The sequence below is a fragment of the Ovis canadensis genome, chromosome 2, assembly GCF_042477335.2.
Source record: "Ovis canadensis isolate MfBH-ARS-UI-01 breed Bighorn chromosome 2, ARS-UI_OviCan_v2, whole genome shotgun sequence".
In the NCBI taxonomy this organism is placed as follows: Eukaryota; Metazoa; Chordata; class Mammalia; order Artiodactyla; family Bovidae; genus Ovis; species Ovis canadensis.
In genome coordinates this window covers 13,030,253-13,044,120 of record NC_091246.1, presented here as the reverse complement: position 1 = coordinate 13,044,120, position 13,868 = coordinate 13,030,253, and the positions used below count along the sequence as shown (strand labels likewise).

At 39.4% G+C, this 13,868-nt stretch overlaps 1 protein-coding gene across 3 annotated transcripts in view; it reads right to left on the bottom strand.

Annotated features, from left to right (window-relative positions):
* SVEP1 (sushi, von Willebrand factor type A, EGF and pentraxin domain containing 1) overlaps nucleotides 1-13,868 on the bottom strand; it is a 200,698-nt gene that overhangs the window by 42,125 nt on the left and 144,705 nt on the right. For all 3 annotated transcript variants that reach the window (XR_011254209.1, XM_069575440.1, XM_069575441.1), the window contains 8 exons: nucleotides 13,194-13,317; nucleotides 12,205-12,375; nucleotides 10,563-10,736; nucleotides 10,019-10,138; nucleotides 7,959-8,135; nucleotides 7,453-7,537; nucleotides 6,184-6,375; nucleotides 5,022-5,189 (listed from right to left, as the gene is read on the bottom strand). Coding sequence is in view for 2 of the 3 variants with exons in the window: in XM_069575440.1 (XP_069431541.1) it covers nucleotides 5,022-5,189; nucleotides 6,184-6,375; nucleotides 7,453-7,537; nucleotides 7,959-8,135; nucleotides 10,019-10,138; nucleotides 10,563-10,736; nucleotides 12,205-12,375; nucleotides 13,194-13,317 (1,211 nt within the window). In the remaining variant the exon portion in view is untranslated. The remainder of the gene's footprint in view (nucleotides 1-5,021; nucleotides 5,190-6,183; nucleotides 6,376-7,452; nucleotides 7,538-7,958; nucleotides 8,136-10,018; nucleotides 10,139-10,562; nucleotides 10,737-12,204; nucleotides 12,376-13,193; nucleotides 13,318-13,868) is intronic.

The window sequence follows — 13,868 nt, the reverse complement described above, 5'->3', positions numbered from 1 at the left end:
CAATATAAAATTATAAAACACATGCATATTTTTCATCATGAATGGTCAGTAGACAAACAGCAAGATGAGGGCACCAATAAATTGAGATAATAGAAAAAGTGGTCTAGAATTTAAAAAATAATATGAAATAAATATGTTCAAATAATTAAAGACAAAAGCCTCAAAATTCTATTTAAAAAGCAGAGACTATGTAAAAAGACACTTGAAAAATAAACAAAGAGCAAGTTTAAAAATAAAAATACAGAAAATAAAACTTTAAAAAAATGGACACAGTTCAAAAGCAGATTATAGACAGCAGAAAGAAAAACTAGTGGACTGGAAGATATAAATTAGGAAATTACCCAAATGCAACCCAAGTGTTTAAAGGTATGGAAAATGTGAGAGATAAATGAACATGTAAGACAGAAATAAAAGCCCTAGTATATATCTAATAAAACTAATATATATCTAGAAACAGAGTAAAGTGAACGTGAAGAAGAGAGAATATCTGAAGCGAAAAAGAGTTTATTTTAAAACTGGCCAAAGATACAAATACTCAGATGTAAGAAGTACAGTGATCCCTGAACAAGATGAACAACAATCAACGCAGCTTTAGTCATAACACAGAGAACCACCAAAACAAAAAGACAAAAAAAAAAAAAAAAAATCAAATCAAAGGGAAAACACACTGTGTTCAAAGGAACAATTCAACCATTTTCTCAACCTCAGCACTATCGACATTTTGGACCAGACAAATCTTTTTTGTGGGGGTCTGTCTTGTGCACTGTAGTATGTTTTAGCAGCATCCCCAGAGTATATCTCAGAGAAGGCGATGGCACCCCGCTCCAGTACTTTTGCCTGGAAAATCCCATGGATGGAGGAGCCTGGTAGGCTGCAGTCCATGGGGTCGCAAAGAGTCGGACACAACTGACTGACTTCACTTTCACTTTTCACTTTCATGCATTGGAGAAGGAAATGGCAACCCACTCCAGTGTTCTTGCCTGGAGAATCCCAGGGACGGGGGAGCCTGGTGGGCTGCCGTCTATGGGGTCAGAGTCGGACACGACTGAAGTGACTTAGCAGCAGCAGCGGCAGAGTATATCTGCTCACTGCTAAATAGCATCTTTCCCTCAAGTGGGACATCAAAACATCTTCAGACTTTATCTAATGCTCCTGAAGGGCAATACTGCTCCTGATTAAGGATCACTAAATTAGATTGATGGAATCTTCAACAGAAATACTCAAAGTCATGGGACAATGGAATAACATCTTCAAAAATGTTTATGTAAGAAAACTATTAATGTAGACTTGCATATACAGCTGGAGGCTTCCCAGGTGGCAGGAGTGGTAAAGAACATGCCTGCTGATGCAGGAGATGTAAGAGAGATGCAGGTTCGATCCCTGGGTAGGGAAGATCCCCTGGAGAAGGAAATGGCCACCCATTCCAGTGTTCTTGCCTGGAGACTCCCAAGGACAGAGGAGCCTGGTGAGATACAGTCCGTAAGTTGCAAACGGCTGGACATGATTGAAGAAATTTGGAGTGCACGCATGCATACCCAGCTAAATTATAATTCAAGAGCAAGGGTAAAATACTATTATTTTCAGACAAAGATTGTCTGAAGTACATGCCAAAAGAAGAATATAAAAGACGTACTTCAGGAATCAGAAGCATTAAACCCAAAAGGAAGGAGGGGGATGGAAAAAGCAATTTCCCTGACCCGATAATTCCAACTCTTATAGGCCAGAGGTATACTTCCTTTTATGGACCAGGAGACCTGTACAAGGAAGTTTACATCAGCACCGTTGTGTGAGCAAATAAAGTGGAAATCAATTAACCCTCTACCAGTAGGGAAATGGGTAATTTAGAGATTGCTCATTCTTACAAGGAAATTAAAGTGAATTCTGCAATTAAAATGAATTCTGTTGATTTATATGTGTCAAGAGTTACACATTAGGCTCAGCCTCTAAATCATGTCTCTTTTCAACCCCATGGACTATGCAGCATGCCAGGCTTGCCCATCCCTCACTATCTCCCAGACTGTGCCCAAATTCATGTCCATTGAGTAGGTGATACTATCTAACCATCTCATTCTCTACCGCCCCCTTCTCTAATAGCTGTCACTCTTCCCCAGCATCAGGGATTTTTCCAATGTATCAAGAGATAAATATAAAAAATTTGATATTAAATGAAAATCAAGCCTCAAAATGATACTCAGAATATGAAGCAACATACACAAAAATTAAAACACATAAATCAACAGAATATTAATGAGGACCTATTTATATAATACAGAAAAGATACACATTTACTTTGGAAAGAGTAGGTGGTGAGAATGGCTTCCAGTTATCTTTGTAATATTATATGTCTTTTTATAGAAAGAAATCTGCAATAACTATGGCAAAAATTTAACATGCTCTTTTATGTCAGCAATGGATACACAGGTAATTTTAATAGAGATTATTTAATTTGGCTCTGTGCTCCTTTATATATTTAAATGTTTCATTAGACATTTGCCCAGAAAAAAGGAATAAAACAAAAGCTCTCCAGGCTAGCCACCCTCATGACACTCTAAAGATGAGTAAATATGTGTAAAGTGGCAAAACTGTTCTTCCTCGCATTGAGTTTTACTTTCAAAAACATAAAGCTATCTCTTAATAGCTATTAATATTTTTTTTTTAGAAAAAAAAACATGGGTGGTAGTGATTTGTGACTGCGTGTACTTTCTACTAATTTGGTTGAGATAGTTTCCCTTATATTATTAAAATGTCATCTCTTTACATAATGATAATGATGATAGGTGCATGCGTGCTCAGCTGTGTCCGACTCTTGCAATCCCATGGACTGTGACTCACCAGGCTCCTCTGGCCATGGGATTTTCCAGGCAAGAACACTGGAGGGGGTTGCCATTTCCTTCTCCAGGGGTCTTCCCGATTCAGGGTGTAAACCTACATCTCCTGCACTGCAAGGCAGATTCTTTACCACTGAGCCACCAGGGATGCCCAACAACGATACAGAAAATACTGATAAAGCCATAGAGCTTCTCGCATATATAAAGCACTTTAATAAAAATGGCCTCATGCCCTTTAACAACTATATCATTTAGATGGACAGACTTGGTTTCCATCTTTCCAATGAGAAGAAATCTCCCACAGAGTGTCTATTTGCTTAGAGCTGAAGGAGTCTGTATGCCAATATGGCCCCAACACCTTCTGTTTTAACTATAAAATGGGAATAATATTTCTTCAGCCAAAACCCCCACTTTGTGGAAGGGAACACCTGAGATAATTCCCAGGAAAGTCCTCTGAAGAATGCAAAACCCTTTACGAAGGCTGGGATTTATCATCATTTTCAATGTTATCTCTAGTTTGTCTTTTAATAAATCCTTTTTTTTTCATAATATATAGATTTAACATTAGGCGGATACAAAACTCTGCTTATAATACAAATGAATGATTTATACAGAAAAAAAGAAAATATGGGACTTTTTATAAGAGATGAACTTTAAAACTATATGTGAAGGCAAAGTTCTAGCAGGAGATATAGTAAAATATTACCAGCATTTATCTTTGGGCAATTTAAAAAAATATATTTTTATTTTCTAATTTTATATAGTGGTAATAGGTTACTTTTGTAATCAAAAAAAACCAGAAGTAGTCAATATCTAGTTATTATTTGAAACATTCATATTTGAAAAGATTTCACAAACATTTAAATGACTAACCTTATATAGTACTATGCAGTTCATTAGGAAGCAGTTTTTAAATGAGTCAATCCACAGGGGAGAGATGAGGCCATGGAAAGTTAACTTCTACAAGTTAAATCATTGTAACATTTGTTTACATTGCAACATTGTAAATCAACTATGCTTTAATAAAATAAGTTTTGAAAAGCTAATTCCTACACTGACATTTTAATATTCAAGATTTCTTTTTTCACTTGTCAAGTGTTAAGATCACTTAGGTTAAAATGTTAAGATCTGGGGTTTCTGTCAACTATTTGAGTATTTGACACTCAAGAGCTTTTTGCAAGAAAATGTTGTCGCCACCTTCTGGCGGCCTGTATTAGTGGGATGGTCTTTTTATCTAAGTGAAATGAACTTCAACATTCATGTTCTAGAAACTCTGTCCTCTCTTCTGACATCATAATAATGGCAGGGTCTGTTGAGATATTGTCTTCTGGCTAGTTCATGCCTCATATAATTTTATTCCTCACAATGGCCATAAGGAGTATGACCCTTTAATGAACTTGTACAAGCAGTGCAGAGAGGTTATACCATTTTCCCAAGGCTACACAGTAAGCAAATGACAGAACTGAGACACACGTGCAGAAAATGGCAAGCCCTCTGCTGTCACTTGTTACAACTGTATGAAAAGCAACTGTAAATCTGGAGTGTGAACACTATCAACTATCACTGCTAAAACATTTATTGAGGAAGCACAGGAAAAAATGAGCAATTAAATGCCAGATGATCTGGGATTTAATCATCCTTCAATTCTTTACTCCCTGCCTGAGACCTTAGGCAGATCACTGTCCCAGAGGGAACCTTTCCTTTCTCTGTGTCCTACATGGTTTTTGCGGGGATAAAATGAGGCAAGGAGTAGGAAAGCACTTTGTAAACTGCTTCCTATTTGCTTTTACATCTCTAAATGAAATGAGAGTAGTAAAAATGTAAAAACCTGAACTTTAATTCATGCAGACGTGGCCATCTCTGTGCTGTGACCTAAAGTCTTACCTTTGGTTTTGCAGAGGACAAGACACAAATGCTTATTTAAATGTGCTTTTTGCCTCTATAACTAAAGTATCAAGATATTTTCCACTGCACTGCCCAATGTCCATTCTTTAAGGCCCAATTTGATAAATTACTTTAATTCCAGGAAAACACTATTTTTACAGGAGAATATGTTCCCTTTCTTACAAGAAAAGAATATCAAGCTCTCTTTGGCTTTGGCTGCCAGGAAATTTAATTTAGTGTTCAATGGAGTCCATCTGCAGTTGGGACCACCGTCTCCCAATAATCCTTTCCTTCCTCGGGTTTACTCACCCTTCTCTGCAAGCGTAAGTGACAGTGTTCCCGAAGGTGAAGTTACTCCCGGTGGTGACAGCATCTTTGATGGCCGGCGGCTCTCCACAGGAGACGAGATGGCAGGTAGGTGGCGCTCTATCCCAGCTGCCTGAGGCCGAGCATTCAATGACGGAAGGGCCCTGCAAACTACAGGAAAGAAAGGAGCCACTTCTTTCCCTGGCGATTGACTTACTGCTCTAGAGACGAACTAGGAAGGGCTTAGGAGAGAACAGGAGCCACTTGGAAATTTTAACACATGAATTTTCTATTTTATTGCTTTATATAAAAACAAAAATCTGAGTTTGGCTGTAGATTCATTTAAAACTATGAGTAGGCTAAAACAACATAACAACAACTGGGGTATAAAATAAAATGGTTTAATGTGCTCCTTGGTGACGTCAAGCACTCCAAACCTTGGATCAGCAGATTACTTGGATAAGAAGCAGTATTAGCCTGGTTAGGGTCCAGTGATAAGGGAGACAGACACCCAGGAAGTCAGAGTAATTCAAATCAAAGGGCACCGTCTTTGCCATGAGCCTGGGAATCTGAACAGTGCTGTTCATCACTCTGACCTCTGGTCTGCCTTTGAATTTAAAAATCTAGGAGCTCTTCGCCACTCTCACTTGCCAACCAGATTTTGATTGTACAACTCACTCCATTTTCCGTTCACTCGATCTGTTAGCCAAGTTTTTGATCACAGCCGGACTCTTTCACTTCTTTTTGAACACACACACACACACACACACAACATTAATCAAATTAACCTCTTAACAGTATTAAAGACCCAGGCCTTTATCTTGACATGATTTTTTTAACAATATTCTATGCAATGTTTTGTTTACCAAAAAAAAATCATCAAAGCATTTTATTAGGTGTTATGTTATGCTTCATAAACATATTTGGCTTTCATGTTTAGTGTCTAAATGTTTATAGTATTGAACTGGAGCTCTCAAAGTTAGATGGAACATTTCCCTAAGCATTTACTATAGGCTGAGCTTTAAGAAGCAAACATGTTTAAGAATATCTTTTACACTTAGAAACTTGTATTTAAAGCCAGCCAATCACATGGAAGTGAAACCCATTGAGTAAATAATGAGTAACGGGGTACTATAGGAAGCTGGGCTGCTGTCTAGGACTGTACCTGTATCCATTATCACATGAATATGATGCAGTGGAAAGATAGGTAAGCCCACTCAAAATATAGTTCCCATGATTTACATCTTCGGGGCTAGAACACTTGACCAGTTCACACACAGGAGGAGAATGACTCCAAGAACCACTAGCAAGACATGATGATTCTTTCTCACCCTCCAGAGTATATCCTTTATTACACCTAAAGAAGATAAAAGAAAATAACAGAATAGAATTCATTCTGCATAACTTCATCTGTGCCAAAACCTCCAAAAAGACTAAGAATTTATACATATTGCTACAATATTTTTTTTCCTACTGAAATAAGTCTTTGAAAAAAATTTTTCAATATTGAATACTATGCATCTTGCCCACAGGGACCCTGCTGGGTAATAAATAGAAGGATGGATTTTAAGCATTTGACTTGCCTCTAGTTTGCGTCATGGGTTAGCATCTGCCAACAGAAAGTTTACTCTTTAAAATTTAATTGAAGTATAGTTGATTTACAATGTTGTGTCAATTTCTGCTGCACAGCACACTAATTCAGTTATATGTAGGTACACATTCTGTTATACATATACATACATACATATATTCATATATATGTGGCTCAGATGGTAAAGAGTCTGCCTGCAGTGCAGGAGACCCACGTTCAATCCCTGGGTCGGGAAGATCCCCTGGAGAAGGAAATGGCAACCCATTCCATTATCCTTGCCCAGAAAATCCCATGGACAGAGGACCCTGGCAGGCTACAGTCTACGGGGTCACAAAGAGTCAGACACAACTGAAGCGACTTCACTTTCACTTTTGACTTTTATACATTCTTTTCCATTATATTTGATCATAGGATATTGAATATAGTTCCCTATGCTATACAGGAAGAACTCATTTATCCATTCTATATATAATAGTTTGCATCTAGCTCATCCCAAATTCTCAATCCTTCCCTCTTCTCCTCCGCCCCCCACCTTGAATAACCACACCCCTGTTCTCCATGTCTGTGAGTCTGTTCGTGGCAAACAGCAAATTCCTGGTTTGATGATGGTCCTATCTAAAATAAGTCCTTAAGATGCTATGAAAGAAGGCCCTACAAGCTGCTGAATATTTTTGCTTATAAACTGGAGTTTTGGATCCAAGCCCAAATGTAGAATTCAATTAATTCCATGTTAATCTGAAAACATCCTCAGGGATTACTCTTTTTTTTTTTTTACCAGTATTCTTTCACTGCCAACATGTTATTGACAACATCTACGATGCAGTGTTAATCTTAGACACTCACCTATATATTACTTTATTGCCATAGGTAAATGCAGATCCATCAACGCCACCGTTTTCTGGGAGAGCTGGTGCACCACAGGAAACAGCTTAAAGGAGGAAAACCAACAGGCATTACTTTTCTTAGCCAGTATATGTAAAAATCTCTTTAAGGGCAGCTCCAGGATTTTGGTCACGTTTAAATATGAGCCTAGGGACTTCCCTGTTGGTCTGGTGGTTCAGATTCTGCCTTCCAGTGCAGGGGGTATGGGTTTGATCCCTGGTCAGGGAGCTAAGATGTACATGCCTTGTGGCCAAAAAACCAGAACATGAACAACAGAAACAAAACTGGAACCAATTCAATAAAGACTTTAAAAATGGACCACATCAAAAAAATTGTTACAAAAATAAATATCAGTCCAATATGGGGCTTTAAAATATAAAAAATATTGGGACCACACTTGGCATTTCTCCACCTGACTTTCTAGCACTGTTGTATACCATAAACACAGGGGAATTTACTCAACATACCCTCACAATATGGTATCAGATGACTCCATTCTCCAGACTCCAAACATGTGATCCTGGCCACCCCCACCAGCTGGTATCCTTCTTCACATGAAAATGTGACCTCGGCACCCACGGTGTAAGTCTCCCCAGAAGAGTGGCCATTTTCTGGATTTCCTGGAGTCTTGCATTTTATAGGTTCTTGAAAGAGAGAAAACAGTTTTTGTGGGTCAACAGGGTCTTTCACATAACCACATGAGGTCTCATAGCAAAAGAATTCCACTGTAGTTAAGGTACCAATTAAATCTTGAAGGAGGGAGAAAAAACTCCTGAAGGGAAAGGCATGAATTCCAAGGACACACCAGATGATTTAATAAGCTTTTGTAAAACAGTATTTTGAAACAGCAATGAATAAGAAAAAGAAACAAAATGTCTCTGTCCCCAAAGGAAACTGTTTAGGGAGGAATTAGTGGTGGTGCCAGGGCATGGCTCAGAAGGGCTTCAGCCCCTCCTCCTCCTAACCTCACTTGTTGTTGTTCAGCCGCTCAGTCGTGTCCAACTCTTTGCGATCCCATGGACTGCAGCACGCCAGGCCTCCCTGTCCTTCACCATCTCCTGGAGCTTGCTCAAACTCATGTCCATTGAGTCGGTGATGCCATCCAACCATCTCGTCCTCTGCTGTCCCCTTCTCCTCCTGCCTTCAATCTTTCCCAGCATCAGGGTCTTTTCCAACGAAATGACCACTTTTTAAGTGCAACTGACTTTCTCTCAAGACGATATAAAGGCAGCCGCAAAGCACACTGAAGGGAAGTTCCCTGCCTCCCCTTTCAAACAGCTCCCAGATCATAAGTCTGCTATGTGCAAACCCAGGGTCAGTCACCCCTTCTAGGAAGGGGAATTATAGAAAGGGAGATTTAGGGCAGAGCTGAACAATGGAAGCATACGAATACTGAAATTCTCAAAAAAGGGAGATATACTGATTCAATCTTTCTGAAGGTCTTTTGGACTTTACATGGAACCCTCACAAAAAGTAGATGCAATTATAAGACCGATTCTGAGAATTCCTCATTAAGTTCTAATTTTTCTAGTGGTTGCTTTCTCACAATTAGTATAGAAAGACATTGATGGGTTGAGTATTATCGACCTTATCACAAAATACAGGTAAAGCAAGTGGTAAGGCAGGATGTCTATTTTTTTCCCCCAATGATATAATTTTGTGTGGCTGAGGCAGAGGAAAGATTCTGAAAGTGAAGAGGTGATGAAGTAACCTCTTTGCTCTGAATGAAGGCAGCAGAGGCCACCGCTTATATTTCCAGACCCACTCTATTATTCTTCTATTATGAAGACATTTCTTCAACAGTCAGGTGATAATGTTGGCTCTCAGTTTTGTTTTTCAGAAATTGGGATCTATGGCCATACCACCCTGACCACGCCCGATCTCATCTGATCTCAGAAGCTAAGCAGGGTCAGGCCTGGTTAGTACTTGGATGTGAGAATTTGTGAAGTTAGGAAAAGCACAGTGCTAGTTTAAAGCACCTCCAACTGTTGCTTGTGTATCTTTAAATACTTTTTACTGAAGTATAAGTTGATTTACAATGTTGTGTTAGCTTCAGATGTACAGCAAAATGATTCACTTATACATATGTATCTATTCTTTTTCAGATTCTTTTCCATTACACATAATTATAGGATATTGAATATAGCTCCCTGTGTTATACAGTAGGTCCTTTGATTATCTATTTTACATATAGCATTTATAGTATATATATGCTGATCCCAAATTCCTAATTAATCCCTCCTTCCACTTTCCCCTTTGATAACCATAAGTTTGTTTTCTCTGTCTGTGAGTCTGCTTCTGTTTTGTACAGAAGTTAATGTCTATCATTTTTTTTAGATTTCACATGTAAAGCAATATCATGTATTTGTCTTTCTCTGTTTAAAGTATCTTTTCAAAGATGATTTTTCTTCTCCATACCCCCTTTGAAGTTGAAAATACTGTCTTATTTTTATATGAAATACATTTAAACTATACACTTGAATTGAACAATTGAAATAGACTTCCCAATTACACATAGCCTAGTTACCTGCGCAGTTTTTACCATCCCCTGTGTAGGGCGGGATACACGAGCAGACGTAGGATCCATTTGTATTCAGGCAGGAGGCATGTTCACTACAGTCTGACCCAACTGCACATTCATCAACATCTAAAATAGAGACGGTTTACAGGCCATAAGGCTGATGGATTTGTCTTATGGAGCAAACATTTTTTTTTTAATTTTTAAATCATTATGTATCACTTAATACATCACACTATGTATATTTTTCATGAAGTTTAGATGTAATAGTCATAATCACATTGCAGATCTACAATAAAAGCTATTTCCACAGTTTATAGGTGGATAAGTAGAAGAAAGAAAGAAAAAGATATTCTTATATTGGGCCTGGTAAAAATTTAAAACATGTTTGGCATGTCCATGGACAGCTGCTTTGTCACTGTGGCTTGCCCAGAGCTGACTAGGATGAGATGAAATTAACAAAGGCATGCCACAAGAGCCTCAGGAATTTGGGACAATTATCTCCCACAGAGTCAGAATAAAGGCATGCAGTAATTGCCGAGATTCATCTCACCAAGACATGATGGCGAAATGCCATTCCAGCTCCCATTATCCGTACAGAACATCCTTGAATCGCCCAACAAATAGTAACCGTTGTTGCACTGGTAGGTCACTGTGCTGCCAGCATGGAAGTCCTCGGCTGAATAGAAGCCGTGCTCCAAAGGGGGTGGCACCCCACAGCTAATGCCTGGAATGTGACAACTACTTTAGGAGCAAAGTACTCAATGAACATCTTATTTATATTAAACCTGTAGTTGAGTTAAGCATGAACTCTTCAATGCACACACACAGTACACTGAAAATACTACATGGGTGGTGGCAGGCTGCAGCCACGCTTGAGCCCAGAGCATCAAGCACAGTGTCTGGCTCACAATGGGCATGCAACTCATTCATTAACAAAATACTTATGGAGGGACTTCCTTGGTCGTCCAGTAGCTAAGACTTCCCGTCCCAAAGCAGCGGGCCTGGGTTCCATTGCTGGTCAGGGAACCAAATCCCACGTGCCGCAAGTAAAGATCTGAAGTGTCGCAACTGAGACCCAACACAGCCAAATAAATAAAACTAAAAAAAAATAATAATAATGGTGACCCCACTCCCTGCTAGACATTGTCTGGGTGCTTAGGTTGAAGCAAACAGACAAAATCCCTGCCTTACAAAGTGTGGCGTCTAGTCAGAGAGAGATATATAAACAGATAAACACGCAGCAGGTGGAAAGAGACGTTAAGGAGCAACTTCCCCAATCACCCTGTCTACAACAGCAGTCCTGCTCCCACCCAACCCTCTCACTTTATATCTCCCTATCCTGCTTTTCCCCTGGTGGCTCAGTCGCTAAAGAGCCTTTCTCCAATGCAGGAGACACAGGTTTGATCCCTGGGTTGGGAAGATCCCCTGGAGAAGGAAATGGCAACCCACTCCAGTATTCTTGCCTGGGAAACCCCATGGACAGAGGAGCCGGGAGGGCTACAGTCCATGGGTCCCAAGAGTTAGACAGAACTGAGCAACTACACCACCACCAGCACCACCCCACTTTAGTTTTCTTCAAAGCCTTTAATTCTGGCATTTGCTCTTCTTACTTACTGTAAATAATAATGTTACTTGTTACTTCTTGCCTTTCCTACTACAACGTAAACTCCACAAGAAGAGAGACTTTCCCCAACTGCTGTATCTCCAGAACTTAGTTCAGTGTCTAGCACATACTAGGTGCTTTCAAAGTTGAATAAATGAATGAATGGGTGCATCCAACTTAAAGAGATATAGTCCTGTTTTCCCACCCAGCAACGACCCATCTGGGCTCCAGGCTTCACATCTGTCTTTTCCTCCATTCATTTCCTTGGGCCACTTGGGTGCCTTCACGGGTGGTGGGCTCTCTGTATCCTCATCTCCCACCTCCCTCATGGTGCCCAGCACACTTCATTACACAAAGAAAGTAATGAGTATCTGCTATATTGGCTGTTAAGAAGTACTTCACTTTTTTTTTTTTAGTTTTTAATTTTTATTTTTACTTTATATTACTTTACAATACTGTATTGGTTTTGCCATACATTGACATGAATCCACCATACTTCACTTTTATCTAGCATTCCTCAAAAAGTGCTCTTAGGGTTCCAGTAATTTTCAAGAGCTACTGAAATGCCTTCAATAAAGGCTCTGCTCACGTTCACAGCGAGGCAATGGTTGTGTCCACTGTCCTTGATTCAGGCAATACTGCACAGAGTTCCCGACCATCTGGAAGCCTGGATCACAGAACAGACTGATTTTGGAGCCTGGCTTTACGTCTCTTGATGCAGTTCGCAGATGAGGTACTGATCCTTCTAAAGATGGGCAATCTGAGGGCAAAAAACACTGGTTCAGAGCTTGTCAGAAACACACAGGCAACATCACCAGGTTAAGGGTTTCAAATCATATATTGTACTAGCATTGAAGAGCCACTCTATTGATACTAAAACAAGATAATGTGTAACCAGATCTCTGGCATGCAAAATTTCTAGAAAAAAAAAACTATTGGAGTCAACAAACAACTTTTCCTCTTTCAGCAGAAGTCTGCTGAATATTTTTAATGAAAATGGTATTTTTGAAATACAAATAGCATTTCAGAATTAATAAAATGTTCTTATGAGTTAACAAAAGCCATGAATTCTAGCATATCTTCAGAAACTTCTTTAAATATTATATATTGAATTTTAGGAGGCAGCTGGGACCATTCAGAGTTTGACCACTCAGTATGTATATTATTACATCTATTTCTTTTCCCTCTGTGCTACCTGCACGTGGATGATAGCTAGGAATTACAGAGCCAAGAGAATACCCCATCTCAAACTGGGGGACAGGACTTTGCTGGGCATTTAAAAAAATTAACCATATCCCTCTGCTCATCCTACTTTTCTTATTTTACCTTTGTTCAAGTTTTGTGCACAATTATTTTGTACCATGTTATACAAAGGTATTTAAGTATATATATAAAAAAAATAACAGACCCTTTAGATAAGGTAGGCTAAACATGAATTATTAGGTAAACAGCAGACTGATAAGTGCACACAATTTAGCACACACTATTTGACCAGTGGAGAATCAAATGTCTCCTTTTGCTAGAAAATAACGGAGTAATCAAGAGACAGCAGAGTCCAAAGAAGAAGCAAGCTATAACCTGAACAGAATATGCTCTTCGGATTGATCTTCACTCTCCCCACAATTCCCGACAGGAAATCAGGCCAGGCTAGCACGTTTCCTTTACTGAGTTCCTCTGGGCATGAGGTGGCCAGCGAATTCACCTGAAAGTTTACAAATCCATCTTTTAGACAAACCTCACTTGTTTCTGGAAGACAGAGTTATTATATCTTAATCTGGTCCTGCTGAAAACATTCACAGACTAGTGAGAGGTGGGGGGCGGGAAGCAGAGTTTTGGATGTAGGGTGTGATTTCAGGGGCAAAGGAAAGTTCTCTTCCTTTTCTCTCTCTCCCCTCTACCCCCACCATTCCTTTTACCAAATATTTCATAGTCACTGGAAATTCTGAAATTCTACATATAGAATTTCTTGTCTTAAACTTTGCAGTTTGTTAAGGTGTTGAGGGGCACTTCCTCTCTGGCCTCCTATCTCCTATCTGGAGGTGAGAAAGCTGAGGTTCAGACAAGTTCTGCCACAATAATAGTAAGAGTAAACATCTATCAAGCACTTTTGCTGTTGTTTAGTCACGAAGTTGTATCCAACTCTTTGCAACCCCATGGACTGCAGCCTGCCAGGCAGGAATACTGGAGTGGGTTGCCATTTCCTTCTCTTGGGGATCTTTCTGACTCAGGGATCGAACCCACGGCTCCTGCATT